The following is a 12,902-nucleotide window of genomic DNA, read 5'->3' as shown; positions in this document are numbered from 1 at the left end:
TAATCCCTATCAGGCTCAATAATGAACCTATTTTAATGGTGAGTATTATGAAAGATTGTGAATTTATCATTCTCAATGTTATGTGGTAAGTGTGACACCTGGCTATAATTAAATAAATAGGCCTAATGTAGGCCTAATGAAACAGCTAAAAAACATCTTATGCTGGTAGCTGGATTGAGCTGGTCTAAGATGGTCTTCAGTGATTTAATGGTTGTACTGGTGTGGCCATCTTATCAAGCTGATCCTGTTGGTGACCAGCAAAACCAGCTAGAATGATCATCATCGCTGGTCACCATCATTACCTGGTCCAGCAGGTGTATCCACAAAGGAGGGTTAATAGAATCATTCAGTGAAAATATATTCAGAGCCACAGTGTGTAGCATAGTGGTGAGATTGCTGAATTGTAGCCAACTGAATACCATTCTGTTTCCTAAACGTGTGAGAGAAATATGTCATCCAGGATGTGACAAGAGATATAAATCTAGAATGTTGTCACTCAAAATAATAATACATTATTATTTTTAGAAGCAATAAAATAAAGTAGCTTATGTAAACTGGAAGAACAGACAGTTTTATTCTAGCAACAGAATAGGCCAACTTGCCTGTCCGGCTAATACATCAGCTCGAATCCAGTTACTAAAGCATGCAAATAACATAGATACAAATAGCCTATTATTAGATTAAAAATCTGAAAATTAATGTTTACAAAAGGTAGATGAGAAATGTCAGTAGTGATCTAAGCAACATGTCTCTTACATAGTAATTTCATCTAAGACCATGTTAAAAAAGGAATGGTGAGTTTAGTCCCATTAAATGACTTCTTGGCAGTTTATGGAAGTAATATTTAGAAAACAAACAAGGCAGAGTGGATTATCAGTAAACCCCACGCACCATTTTAATCCAAGAACAATTGGTTTTTCTATCCTTTCTTCAGAGGGAACTGTGTTTTTATACATTACCCTTTGGGTGAAGGACACCTGCAGTGCACACACTTGCTAATACTGATTCCATTCCAATTCACTTACATCAGTTAATCTGTTAGTATGCATACTACTATGCCAGTGCTCATAAAGCATTAAGTCCAGATGTTTTCCCATCCTCGCATTCTTCACCTTCTTCTTTCATGTCCTTAAGGGCCACGCTCTCCTTTTCAGCCTGTTTCTGCACATGAGGCTCTTTTGACCTACATCAAAATGCAGACAAAGTGAACTCATTATGCCTATTTTTATGGAGTCATTTATGGTCTGTCAAGGCTATTCATTTTTACAATGCATAGAGATAAATAACAGTGTTTCCCACAGAATTTCATTCTATTTGTGGTGGTAGGTTTGCAGAATTAACTTGAATGCAACAATTTTTAACAAATTAGCGCAGCATGGATATGATGCTAACCAGATTTAAGCACAATTTAGCACAACCTGGAAAATCATTGTGTGGTGGTCAATGTTGATATTGTGGTGTAATATAAGTCAATGTATGGGAAACACTGAATAATCTCTAAGTCAGTCATCAAGTAGTTATGTACAAGGATACAAGGACGTTTGTCACATGCATATGGATGTAAGAAATGCAGTGAAATTATGTCTGGTGTCAGCCTATTTGTGCATTTATGGGGGGTAAACCTGTTAATCCTGTAAACGCACTGCCCGAAACCGCACTTTTTTGAAACCTGGTCCCAGTGTGGAAAAATCTGAAATCGTAGCCCTTTTGAATTCGTATCGATGATGTCATCGCCACACCTCAGCTGCCCTGGACTTGACACTTATAGTATTGCCTAACAATACTAGTTTTCATACATGACATTACCTACGATTACACTCCGTAGGATAAATATCACAACTGATGCTGCGCAGCGCCGATAGCTTATGACTTGTTGGACTGAACACTGTTTTTCCCGGTGTTTTTTATGCATTTAGCTGCTGTCAGTGACGCGAGAGAACTTAAGTTATTAGGGAAGTGCGGTGTAAGTTTACATTAATTTGTGCGTAGTGCCGGTGTCATTAATTTATTTTACATGTCTCACAACATAAATAAATGCATTCATAGTCAAGTCAGATATGTACAAAGACGCTTAGAACTCATGTTAAGCCTATGCGCACTAAATGCGAATGCGCGATTTGATGCAAGCAAAAGTATCGACTGTTACTAACAAAGGTATTATAGCAATATTATAAATGTGGCGACGGAATAGCCTAGAACTTGGGTACGCCTTTGCACTTGCGGTGATAACCAAAACTAATGTGAATCGCGGACTATCCTACAACCAAAGAAAGTAAAGGAGATTATTTTTACCTGCGTTAGCCAAATAAAGGACGGGACTGCACCCTTCACAAACCGTAAAAATTAAGTTTATTAGTTTTACAGTTGACTACAGTTGACAGTTCACTATAAGTCCACACAAACAATTCTGGTTTCCTTGCACTAGCCATTTCGTCGTAGCCTATTCTGTCTGTTTGTATAGCCTACAGCGCAAGATTTGGTAAATTTCTCTAAAGAAAAAGTTCGACCTATAGGCCTGGGATATGAAGTAACGGGTTGAGTCGTGTTGAGATGGATCCGTTTGGACGCAAATATTCTTGATACGGTTCCAGGGAAGACGGAGGAAAAAAAGATCGGTTTGGTACGTGTGGACTAGGCCTAAGTGGCAAGGGCTGCATAAGAAAGGTGGGGGAGGATTGGGATTGGGGGGGCACCAACAAGGATCACCCAAGAGCAACAGGGGCAAGGAAGAAACCTTGGGCAGATCCACGGCTCAAGGGGCTAACCCAACTGCCAGGGGTCTTGGTGTGTGTGTTGGGGGGATGACAAGGGAGATGGGACAGTGTGCTGTGTATGTGGGGAGAGGGCAGTGTGCAATATGTGTGTTGGAGAAGCTTCCTCATGAGACAATGTGCTGTGTATTTGGGGGGGGGGGGGGGGGGCAGTGTGCTGTAAGTATGTTGGGGATGTGTGCATGGGCGGATTATCAACTTTCGGGCCCCTGGGCCCAGATGTATTAAGGGCCCCCCACTTATTGTCGTATATGTGGGAGGGGGGGTTTGGGGGTCCTCCCCCAGAAATGTTTTAATTTGTTTGATGCGATTTCCTGTATTCTGGAAAGATTCATAGCCTACATCCTGATTTGTTGATATTGAGGCAATGATTACATGCAAAGGCTTAGGCTTCAGGGCCCCCTGACCCCTTGGGCCCCTGGGCCTGGGCCCGGTAGGCCCGTGCAGTAATCCATACCTGCATGTGTGTTGGAGAAGCTTCCTGATGAAATAATGTGCTGTGTATGTAGGGGAGAGGGGGGGGGGGGCAGTGTACGACAAGTATGGTGAAGGGACTTAAGGCTCTGGTATGGTCGTGCGTCACATTTGCGCGTGTCCAAGACGTGCGTCATTTTTGCCGTGGACGTGAAGCATACTTCAACTTCTGCTGTCCTGAATGAGCGTTAAATCGTTAAAAAAAAAGGTTAGCGCCTGCGCACTACAGATTAACTGTGATACTCTGCCCCACCAACTGGGGGCGGTACGTCGAGCCTGAAAGTAGGACACAACCACCAAAGAAGCCTGAAACGCCTGAAGAAAAGAAGAACGTGGGATGTGCGAGCAATGAACGAAGGAAGAGCTGATGAAGGAAAAAGCACTACGAGTACGTTCTTCTGTCTGCTGGTAAGTTTGATAAGCTGGCCCATTGCATCGCTCCATCATCCACCAGAACACACACATCTTAGCCTACTTGCTTATTAGGCTACTTAGCCTATAGCTATAGTGACTCGGTGCTGCAAGGGCAGCAATATTGGTGCGATACAAAGTAAATACATTTTTCTAAACACAGCATGGTAAGAAAGAGTTGTGCGTACAGATGTCCTCAATTAAATTTGTATTGAGTCTTCACACCTGCCTCATACCAAAAAGTATGAACCAAAAACCTGTAAATATGACGTGTCAATAAAAGTTTTGAAGCGCGCGGGACTATTGCAAGCGTGCGCGGGACTATTGCAAGCAGAGTACTGTATGTATGATGTATGTGAGTGATGACAGTGAAGATGTGTGTGTGGGCGGGAGGGGAGTGGAGCAGTGACTGTGTGTGTGTGTGTGTGTGTAGTGTGTGTGTGGGTAGGTGGGGGCAGTGTGCTGTAAGTATGTAGAGGATGTGTGTTGGAGAAGACAATGTGCTGTGTATGTAGGGAGGGGGGGGGGGCAGTGTGCAGCAAGTATGTAGAGGAGGCTTACTGTAGCAAGCAGTGTGCTGTATGTATGTGAGGTGATTACAGTGATGATGTAAGTAACCCAATCGGTGAATTAGTGAAACACAAACAGCACACAGTGAACACACAGTGAGGTGAAGCACACACTAATCCCGGCGCAGTGAGGCGGCCCTCGGGGAGCAGTGAGGGGTTAGGTGCCTTGCTCAAGGGCATTTCAGCCGCGGCCCACTGGTCGGGGCTCGAACCTGCAACCCTCCGGTTACAAATCCAAAGTGCTAACCAGTGGGCCACGGCTGCCCACAATCAAGGACATGGAAAGATAAATGGAGGAGAAATCAAAAATAATAAATAAAAAGTTCTATGGGGATGTGCAAAAGTTGGAGAAAGTCAGATATGTGTGTGTGTGTGTGTGTGTGTGTTTTGATGTGTGATGAAATAAGAAAATAAATAAAAGGTCTGTAGCATAGGGAGAGGGATGTAAAAGTGCTAAAAGTCATGTAGGTGTGTGTGTGTGTGTGGGGGGGGGGGGTCATGAGTGCTGAGGAGTGAATGAGTGCAAAGTCAGTATAGTGTGAGTTCAGGGTTGGGAAATGTTTGAGAGTGCTGAGGAGTGAATGTGTGCAAAGTCAGTATAGTGTGAGTTCAGAGTTCGGATGGCCTGGGGATAAAAACTTCTCCTGAGTCTCTCAGTTCTGGCTTTGTGACTACATAGGTGTCTTCTTGATTTCAGCGGTAGGAATAATTCATTGTTAGGATGAGAAGAGTCCTTCAGAATCTTTTGGGCTCTTGGAGTACTCTTCTGGAATAGATATCTTGTAGAGCAGGGAGTTGAGTTCTTATAGTACGTTCAGCTGAGCGCACTACTCTCTGCAGAGTACTACAATCTCTAACTGTGGCGTTCCCATACCAGGTGATGATGCTACCAGTTAGAACACTCTCAACCGCTGAAGTGTAGAAGGCCTTCATGATGGATGTAGAAACTTTGAATTTCCTTAGCTGACGAAGGAAGTAGAGTCGTTGTCTGGACTTCTTCAGAACATATTGAGTGTTAACAGTCCATGTTAAGTCTTCAGTAATGTGGACACCAAGGTATTTAAAACTTGTGACTCTCTTTACAGATTGCCCGCTGATCATTAGTGGGGTGTAACTGTAGTTCTGCTGCTGCCTTCTGTAATCCACTACCATTTCCTTGGTTTTATTGACATTAAGTGTCAAGCTGTTAGATTGACACCACTGTGCCACCTCATCAACCTGATCCAAGTAGAGCTGTTCATTGTTGTTACTAATCAGGCCCAAGATCAAGATGTGTAGATATGTGTAATATTCTACATATCTTAGGTTCATTAACAAGACCATAGATTACAAGAGACTAAGGTATAGAAATACAGCAATTGTACATTACCATTTTTCTTCAACGTCATCTACAGTCTCAGGTAGAGGAACATTGAGTGTCTCAGGTAGGAAGAGAGCAAACACTCCAGCAATCACAGCAGCCCCCCCATAGACGATGCTGGGCAGGGCAGGCAACACTTCGTCCAGGATTAGAACAGCAGGGGCCGCCATTGAGCCTATCCTGGACATGGTGGAGGTGAAGCCCATACCTGTTTGTCTATAAGAGAGAGAGATAACACTGATGTAGACCAGAACAAAACCATAATGATATGTTTGTGTTAAAGGTGCAAGCCATGATTCTGGCAGAGGGTTATTGAAATTTGAGCTCAACAGCCAGTTACACCCCTCCACATGCCCCTAAAGCAATTTGTTTGATTGGCTGGAACAGAGTATGGCTTATTCCGAGCTACTTTGTTCATTACCCGTTTATAAATGTCAGAACTGTGTGTACACCTTTAACACAAAATGGATTGCTATACTATGACCATGGACAACACCTTCAACTTAATATTTTATACCAGACAGTATAAAGCAATAGTGTCCTATTCAGTGGTTAAAGTGGGATTTGGCAGGTGGGGGAACCCTAAAATCCAGTGTCGGTGCAACGGGGGAAAATTACTCCCCATTGGACAACATATTGAGTATTGTGGTGTAGCAATACTTGAATTGCTAGCTTCTTGGTCACCTCTGTATGCAAAAAATGAACTCATCATTTATTTTAACAATATCATCACGCTATATCATTGGTATGAAAGAATATATTTATTATTAATTTATCTGAGGTGGCTGAACTGCGTTCCTACCCGTCCCCCCCATCCCCCCCACCCCTCGTTCCCCACTTTAACCCCTGGTCCTATTATATGTAAGACGAAGCATATACCTAAGGCCCGTTACTATGTCACTAGTTACAACAGTCACATCAGATTGGCTTAGCCACAGTACCTGAGGACAGTTGGGTACAGCTCCCCAGTGTACAGGTAGACACACGTGAATGAGGAAGAGGTGAAACCTTTCCCAAGAACCGCCAACGTTGTCCGAACAGTGTGGTATTCTGTGGTGGACCAAAGATTTCAAATAAGGTTAATAGGGTGTACCCAGTCAATAAAATGAATCTACATGAACATCATAACAAAAAGATAGAAAACATATGGTTATGAATATAACCTCTAGGTTCTCTCCTGTTCTCTGTAAGAGAGCATGAGACGTTAACCAATGGGAAGTCATTCTCAGATGACGTTATCGATCTGATCCTGAAATGAATCTCAGGGATTTTTTTGTGGGCTTCTGCCTATTTATAGCCAAAGGACCTCTGGCATTGTGAAGTAATCCAATGGACCAGGTCCAGAGAGCCAATAAGACTAGAAAAGGTTCATGTTGTGTTCTCCTTCAGAGAACTGAGGTTATGTTTATAACCGGACATCCGAGAGTGGAAGTGTTTGGGGGGCTCCACGTGGGTCAGGGAGGTGTACCCAAGCTGGTCCGAATTTGCAGAGCTCGGTGAATTGGAGATTCATTCAGATCAATGACGTCACCCGTGAATAAGTTAACATTGGTTTACATAAGAGTGAACTCGGCTGAAAGAGAACAATTTAATAATATTCATGCAGTCTTCTCATGACTAAAAAGGAAATTAATGTAAACAAGGGTATAACTATAATTTGTATGCCTGCAATATCTGTTGATTTTTAATGCATATTACCATCTTAACAAAACACACTGTTTGGCAAATTGAGAAATTGAAAGTCTTTACAGATATACAATACGTCATGGATTAACCTTTTGCGATGAAAATGTTGGAAAAGATGACTATAGCAGACATGAAGAGACATGTGGACTGGGTGATGCGCCGTCCAAGGAAGCTCAGCATCATCAGTGCAACCAGTTTGGCAGGGAAGTCCACCACTCCGAATATACACTGCATCACGTAGATATCTACACCAAACTTTTGCAAATCCATGGCCAATCCATAATAGGCAAAGCTTGTAGAAAACCTGCCAAAGAGGGATAAGACAATTCTGTGACTTTTCATTATGATATGTAATTTATATTTGTGCAAAGATGATCACAATCCTCACCAAACAGCCACAAGACATATTGATATTCTTCTCATCACAGGTGTGCGCAGCAAGTCATACGCAGTGAAGGTTGACTTACTGGACTGCACTTCCTTTTGCATGTGAGATTCCAAAACCTAAAGACACACATAAACACACACACAGTATTGAATAATATGACTGTCTTAATTTATGTTTAACAACATACATCCTACCATGTGGACCTATACTGTACGCGCACACATACATATAGTAGCTGTATGTAGACCTACATACATACATACATACATACATACCACCTCTCATGAATTTAAGTCCATAGTCACTAACCTCTAGAGTGATCTTATCCATCATTTCTGGCTTGCCGTTAATTCTGGCCACTCTGTGGATGTGTTTCAGGGCCTCTTTAGATCGGCCATTTAGCACCAGCCAGCGTGCAGACTCAGAGTACCACCAACACAACAAACACACACACAGCAACTCTGTCAATCTGCAGGAACCTGATTACTGTGATCTGTACTGTATGATAAACAGTACATCAGTCAATCTATCAATCTTTAATTTATATATATATGAATACAATACTCTATAATACTGATGATGCAGTCATTTGTGATTGAACACTTTTGAATCTTGTGTTGTGGAATGCTAACAGTGAGAGATTAGTAACCCCAAATAACTTGTGGCCTCACCAGCTGTAGAGGGCAAAAACAAAGTAGGGAGCACACACAGCCACATGCAGCTTTCGCCAGTCCTTCAGGCTGTACGCCACTCCAGCCAGGACCATCTGGCCAAAGGTGAAGAAGAAGGAGGACAGCGTCCCCACCACAGTGCGCGTCTTGGTAGGAATCCACTCCACCTCTGGGGTGGGGGGACAAGTTCACAGAGTTCAGAGTCAGTGAAAGGTTTAATTTCACACACATACAAAGTCCAAAGTTAAGTAGTTTTAAGTACAAGAGCAATAAGTTGCACTGGCTTGCTAAAGCTTACACAAGTCCAACACGCTGGATGTCCGCTTTATGTTACACGCAGCATTTCTGTCCATGTTTTAATGACACTTGTGGCAAAGTGCAATCTGACCAAATGGGTATTGAGCCAGCAGAGGACTGGTTAGGGACACTCACTGAGGGAGACAGAGTTGAGGATGATCCCTGACACGGCCATGCCTGATAAGAAACGGAACACACAGTATGCCAGGTAGGAGGGGGCCAGTGCTGTGAACGTCCCCAGTGTCGCTAGCTGGAAATAGGACCAAACCAACACGATCCTTCGACCGAACCTGAAAAGGACAGAGGAGACAGCATTTGGACCTTGAAGAAAATGAAGCTCCAAGCCTGATGCATTGCTATGCTTTTTCATTAAAGCTACTGTTGAAAGTGTAATGTAAAAGTGTGCACTGTATGACCCTCAATTAGGCTTCCACTGTTTGGACTTTGTCGGGTATTTCGTTTTGACAGAACTCAGCACTAATTTTGAGGCTTATTAGGTCATTAGCCACTTAATGCTTTGCTGTAATGGTTTATTTCTGTTCCTGTGTGACTGTAGTAAATCAGTTACAGTTCAGCCTTTAGTTTCCGTTATGGGTCATCAATTATAACACAGTCAAAAGTGATTAAAACAGTGATGCTAAATGGGAACAGAGATGGGGAGTGTCATGTCAATGAACATTTTTGAAAACAATATTTATATTTATTTGTAAGAGTGTTTGAAAGGGGGCCATTGGCTAAACTTGACCCTCTTCAGTTGTATCCACAAGGAGAGGGTTTGATAAAATGCTGTTAATAAGAAAATGTAATTAGAACTTTTCAGAAATTCCGGAGACTTACTTGTCTGATAGGCCCCCGAATATGATAGCACCTGCAAGCACACCCCCCATATAAATGGTCTGGCTCATCTGCTTCAGAGGGCGCAATTTGCACACCAGATCCCACTGAAGACGACAAAAAGTAGAATACTTGTATAATAACCACCCTTTATACGCATTCTTTTAATAGTGAAATAAGACCATATTTTAACAAGCTAAATTAGGCAATTAATTAAAGGCAATAAAATGCGCTAATAGACTTTTTGCTATTTCCAACAAGTGGCAATAACTTACCTCTGATACTATTGTGGAGATAAACTCAGTTCTTTGATAAGTCCAACCATCTTGGCATGTCTCTACCTCAGGCTCTGTTATGTTAGTCCCAGTGATGTTAACACTTGCAAGATGCCACTGCGGCTCCACATATCTTGTGCATTTTGTAAACTTGGACGAGCTCTTGTCGAATGGAATAAATGCGCGAAGAAGTTCATCTGTACCGAGGGGTTCCATAGTGATATTCTGGTCATTTGTGTGGGTGATGTTTGGTATGGTGCAGTGGTGTCCTGGAATCCCAGCTGTGAAGTTGTTAAGCAAATTTTGGCTAGCCATAAGTAGACCGGGAATAGACAATAAAGTGACGTGAATCCACTGGAACCGTCCAAATCCGCCAATTTCGTCCAAAATATCCGAAAATCCCATCTTGAAGGTCTCCTCCGCAGTTGAAAACGATTTTGATCAAACTGACTTAGATGCACCATTCAAGCTGTATATTTGGTATTCTATTTTTTCTTAGTCGGAATATTCAATTTGTCCTGTAGGTTTCTGCAGAACTCCATTCCCTTCAAATCCTTTGCTTTTGGGGGGACGATTGTTTAATTTAAATGGCCTCCAGTTTTTATAATGGGGTTGTCACACCTCGAGGCTGTACGGTGACTGAAACACCACAAATGATCTGTTACAGGGTTAATGGTTGTTTGAAGCGCAGTAGGCTAGTGTGGGGTCATGGTCCGTTTTGAAGATGCCTATCTTTCCATTAGCACCATTGTCCCTTACTGGAGAAACATGCCCAAGTTGATCGACTTGTAAATTTAGCAGTGGCAGTCGCCTTAATTTGTAAATTTATTCAATTTTCTGAATTGTTAATTCGTTTCAGTATAGGCTACATTTTTGTTGACACCAGGTAACGCTTTCCTCTGCACTTTCTCTGTAATTAAAATTCGGTAATCGTGTTATTGTGGTAAAAAGAAAAAAAGAAAATCCCTCGATGGAATTTCTATAAAGCGCTTGTGCCGGACAAATAGGCACTCAGAACTCAACTCAGACATAATAATCCACCAATAAACCAACTTCAGAGAATTGACTGTAGATTACAATGAGTGTAGCCTATACAATATTTAGTAGGCCTATTCATTATTTTGGTGGAAATGTTTTACTTGATTGGTTGGTGGTGGGCTAAGATTTCAACTTTTTAATGTAGCCTATCTGACCTGCTTTGTGTGGTCCTTTTTGTCAGTTTGTATTGCTTAATTTTCCTTAGTGTTATAGGCCTACCCTCATTTGCTGAGGACTTACGTGCACATTTTTAGCCTATAGAAGTTGAATAGCAGGGACCCTCAGTTAACAACTAACTTGGTGAGGAATCATTCATGATTGACTTCCCAGAAAGCCTTGACATGACAATCTGCAGACTCTAACGTGACATGTTTAACATCTTCATTAGTGAAGTGTGACTCTTATCTCCTCAATGCCCTACATGCCAAAGAACTGGCTGACTCCTGAATGCCTGACTTCTTGAATGCTTGTTGATTACCCTCAGTGACAGACTTTTGCTGCCATCTCCTGGTCAAAGCACTGACCTCCTGTGCAGGAGAGAGTATAAGTATATATACTTTTGTGAGGAAATTTGGTCTCTGCATTTATCCCAATCCGTGAATTAGTGAAACACACTCAGCACACAGTGAACACACAGTGAGGTGAAGCACACACTAATCCCGGCGCAGTGAGCTGCCTGCAACAACAGCGGCGCTCGGGGAGCAGTAAGGGGTTAGGTGCCTTGCTCACAAGGCACTTCAGCCGTGCCTACTGGTCGGAGTTCGAACTGTAAGGATTCTAATTACCAGGCTGATGATAATCTTTTCAGTCATATATTGACTCTTGATCAACTTCTAAGTGTGGGCCTATTGTGGGCCTACTGTCACATGTCCACAGGAGCAGTTAACTATAGGGACAGGACATCAAATGTATACCTTGTCATGTCTTGATTGATTCACTCTCACTACAACAATGGTCTCAAGTCTCATCAAAGTACTCTCAAATCAGATGACCTCCAACCATGTGATCCCAAATCAGCTGACCTCCATTCATGTGATCCATATCAATGTAACCAACCACAAACTAGGTAGCCTATTTAAGTGAAGTTTACAGAGCATTCTGGGAGCCATTCTGTTGTCAGAATCTCCCGCACCACTAAGGTGTGTAGTCATCATCCTCTGAGCTGGTATGTTCATTCTCTGATTGCTTCATATGGCTTCCTAAATGATCCTTTAACCTGTTTTCGTAACTTTCACATTATTCATTTAGATGTACCTTCTATAATGTATTGGATGAATAGATTGTATCCGACAAATAAATTGTTATGCTTTGACCCGCATAGTTTTCTAGAATTTCTTTAGATATCCCTCAAAGTTTAAGATGTGCCAGGGGGAATGGCTAGGATTAGTCCCTAGGGCCGTGGGGCTAAATCAGTGAAAGTAGGCATGCTACCAGGAGAACTGGCCATCATATTGTAGGCTACTGTGGTGGGTCACTGATTTTATTAGTAGTCTGGAATTAGACAGCTAATCTTAGCACACCCTGAACCCTCTGTAGCTTCGGTAAGATGTTCTGTCCAGATGAGTATAGTGGTCCAGGCCAGCACTATAGCCTCTGACAGGGTAGGAATTTCATGGCGGCCACAACCGTCGCTGCCCCTTGCGTTGGCCGTGAGGCCCCTTTGAAAATCAGAGGTTTACAGGCCACGGTGGCCTTGGTGCCCCCTTCTTTCAATATTCTGCTTTGCGTCCTACTAATAGCGATTTTTATTTAGCCTGTGGCCTGTCAAAATAATCTTAGCATTCACAGTGCAAATTAATTTAGTCTTTTTACGCAGTGGAGAAAGTGACAGTGCAAGAAAGAAAGAATTCACCATTCACTCTTCTCAGTTGAACTACTCGCAAAGTAGCCTATTCATCACACAGACATCACAAGTATCACATGAACGAGCTTTTTCTCAGCTTTTAAATGATGTTAGCCGATAATTGCTGTGTTGAACGGTTCGCGAGAAAAGTAAATAATATAATTTAATTTAATCATTCTACTGAAGGTTTTGTGTCCCATGATCTCCCTACCCATTCATCTCGGTGGAATACTTCACGAACCCTTCTTTTAACACGTGACAAACCATATATCAGAATAAACAGCA

At 42.4% G+C, this 12,902-nt stretch overlaps 1 protein-coding gene across 1 annotated transcript; it reads right to left on the bottom strand.

The window, feature by feature from the left end:
• Positions 1–1,065: 1,065 nt before the first annotated feature.
• Positions 1,066–10,141, bottom strand: oatx (organic anion transporter X). The gene is made up of 10 exons (XM_076274124.1): positions 9,737–10,141; positions 9,465–9,568; positions 8,763–8,917; positions 8,335–8,499; positions 7,969–8,096; positions 7,660–7,775; positions 7,361–7,575; positions 6,527–6,635; positions 5,595–5,801; positions 1,066–1,183 (listed from the first exon to the last, which is right to left on the bottom strand). Exons 1-10 carry the CDS (start codon positions 10,139–10,141, stop codon positions 1,066–1,068), a joined length of 1,722 nt encoding a protein of 573 aa, XP_076130239.1.
• Between the last annotated feature and the right edge of the window lie 2,761 nt (positions 10,142–12,902).

This window comes from Alosa pseudoharengus, unplaced genomic scaffold (genome assembly GCF_046254945.1).
Source record: "Alosa pseudoharengus isolate Yale_2024_CS ecotype anadromous, Long Island Sound unplaced genomic scaffold, YU_APseudo_1.1 YU_APseudo_1.1_scf_8, whole genome shotgun sequence".
NCBI classification, from domain to species: Eukaryota; Metazoa; Chordata; class Actinopteri; order Clupeiformes; family Clupeidae; genus Alosa; species Alosa pseudoharengus.
Note: the sequence above shows the minus strand (reverse complement) of the source record. Positions and strands in the feature narration are given on the sequence as shown.

What these genes read in the sequence shown, in the direction of transcription:
- oatx (XM_076274124.1), bottom strand. Translation starts at nt 10,141, where the DNA reads ATGGGATTTTCGGATATTTTGGACGAAATTGGCGGATTTGGACGGTTC. An exon ending in CCTCAACTCTGTCTCCCTCA is followed by an intron (nt 8,500 to 8,762) that starts GTGAGTGTCCCT and finishes CCCCCACCCCAG; the next exon opens with AGGTGGAGTGGATTCCTACC. An exon ending in CTTTGTTTTTGCCCTCTACA is followed by an intron (nt 8,097 to 8,334) that starts GCTGGTGAGGCC and finishes TGTGTTTGTTGT; the next exon opens with GTTGGTGGTACTCTGAGTCT.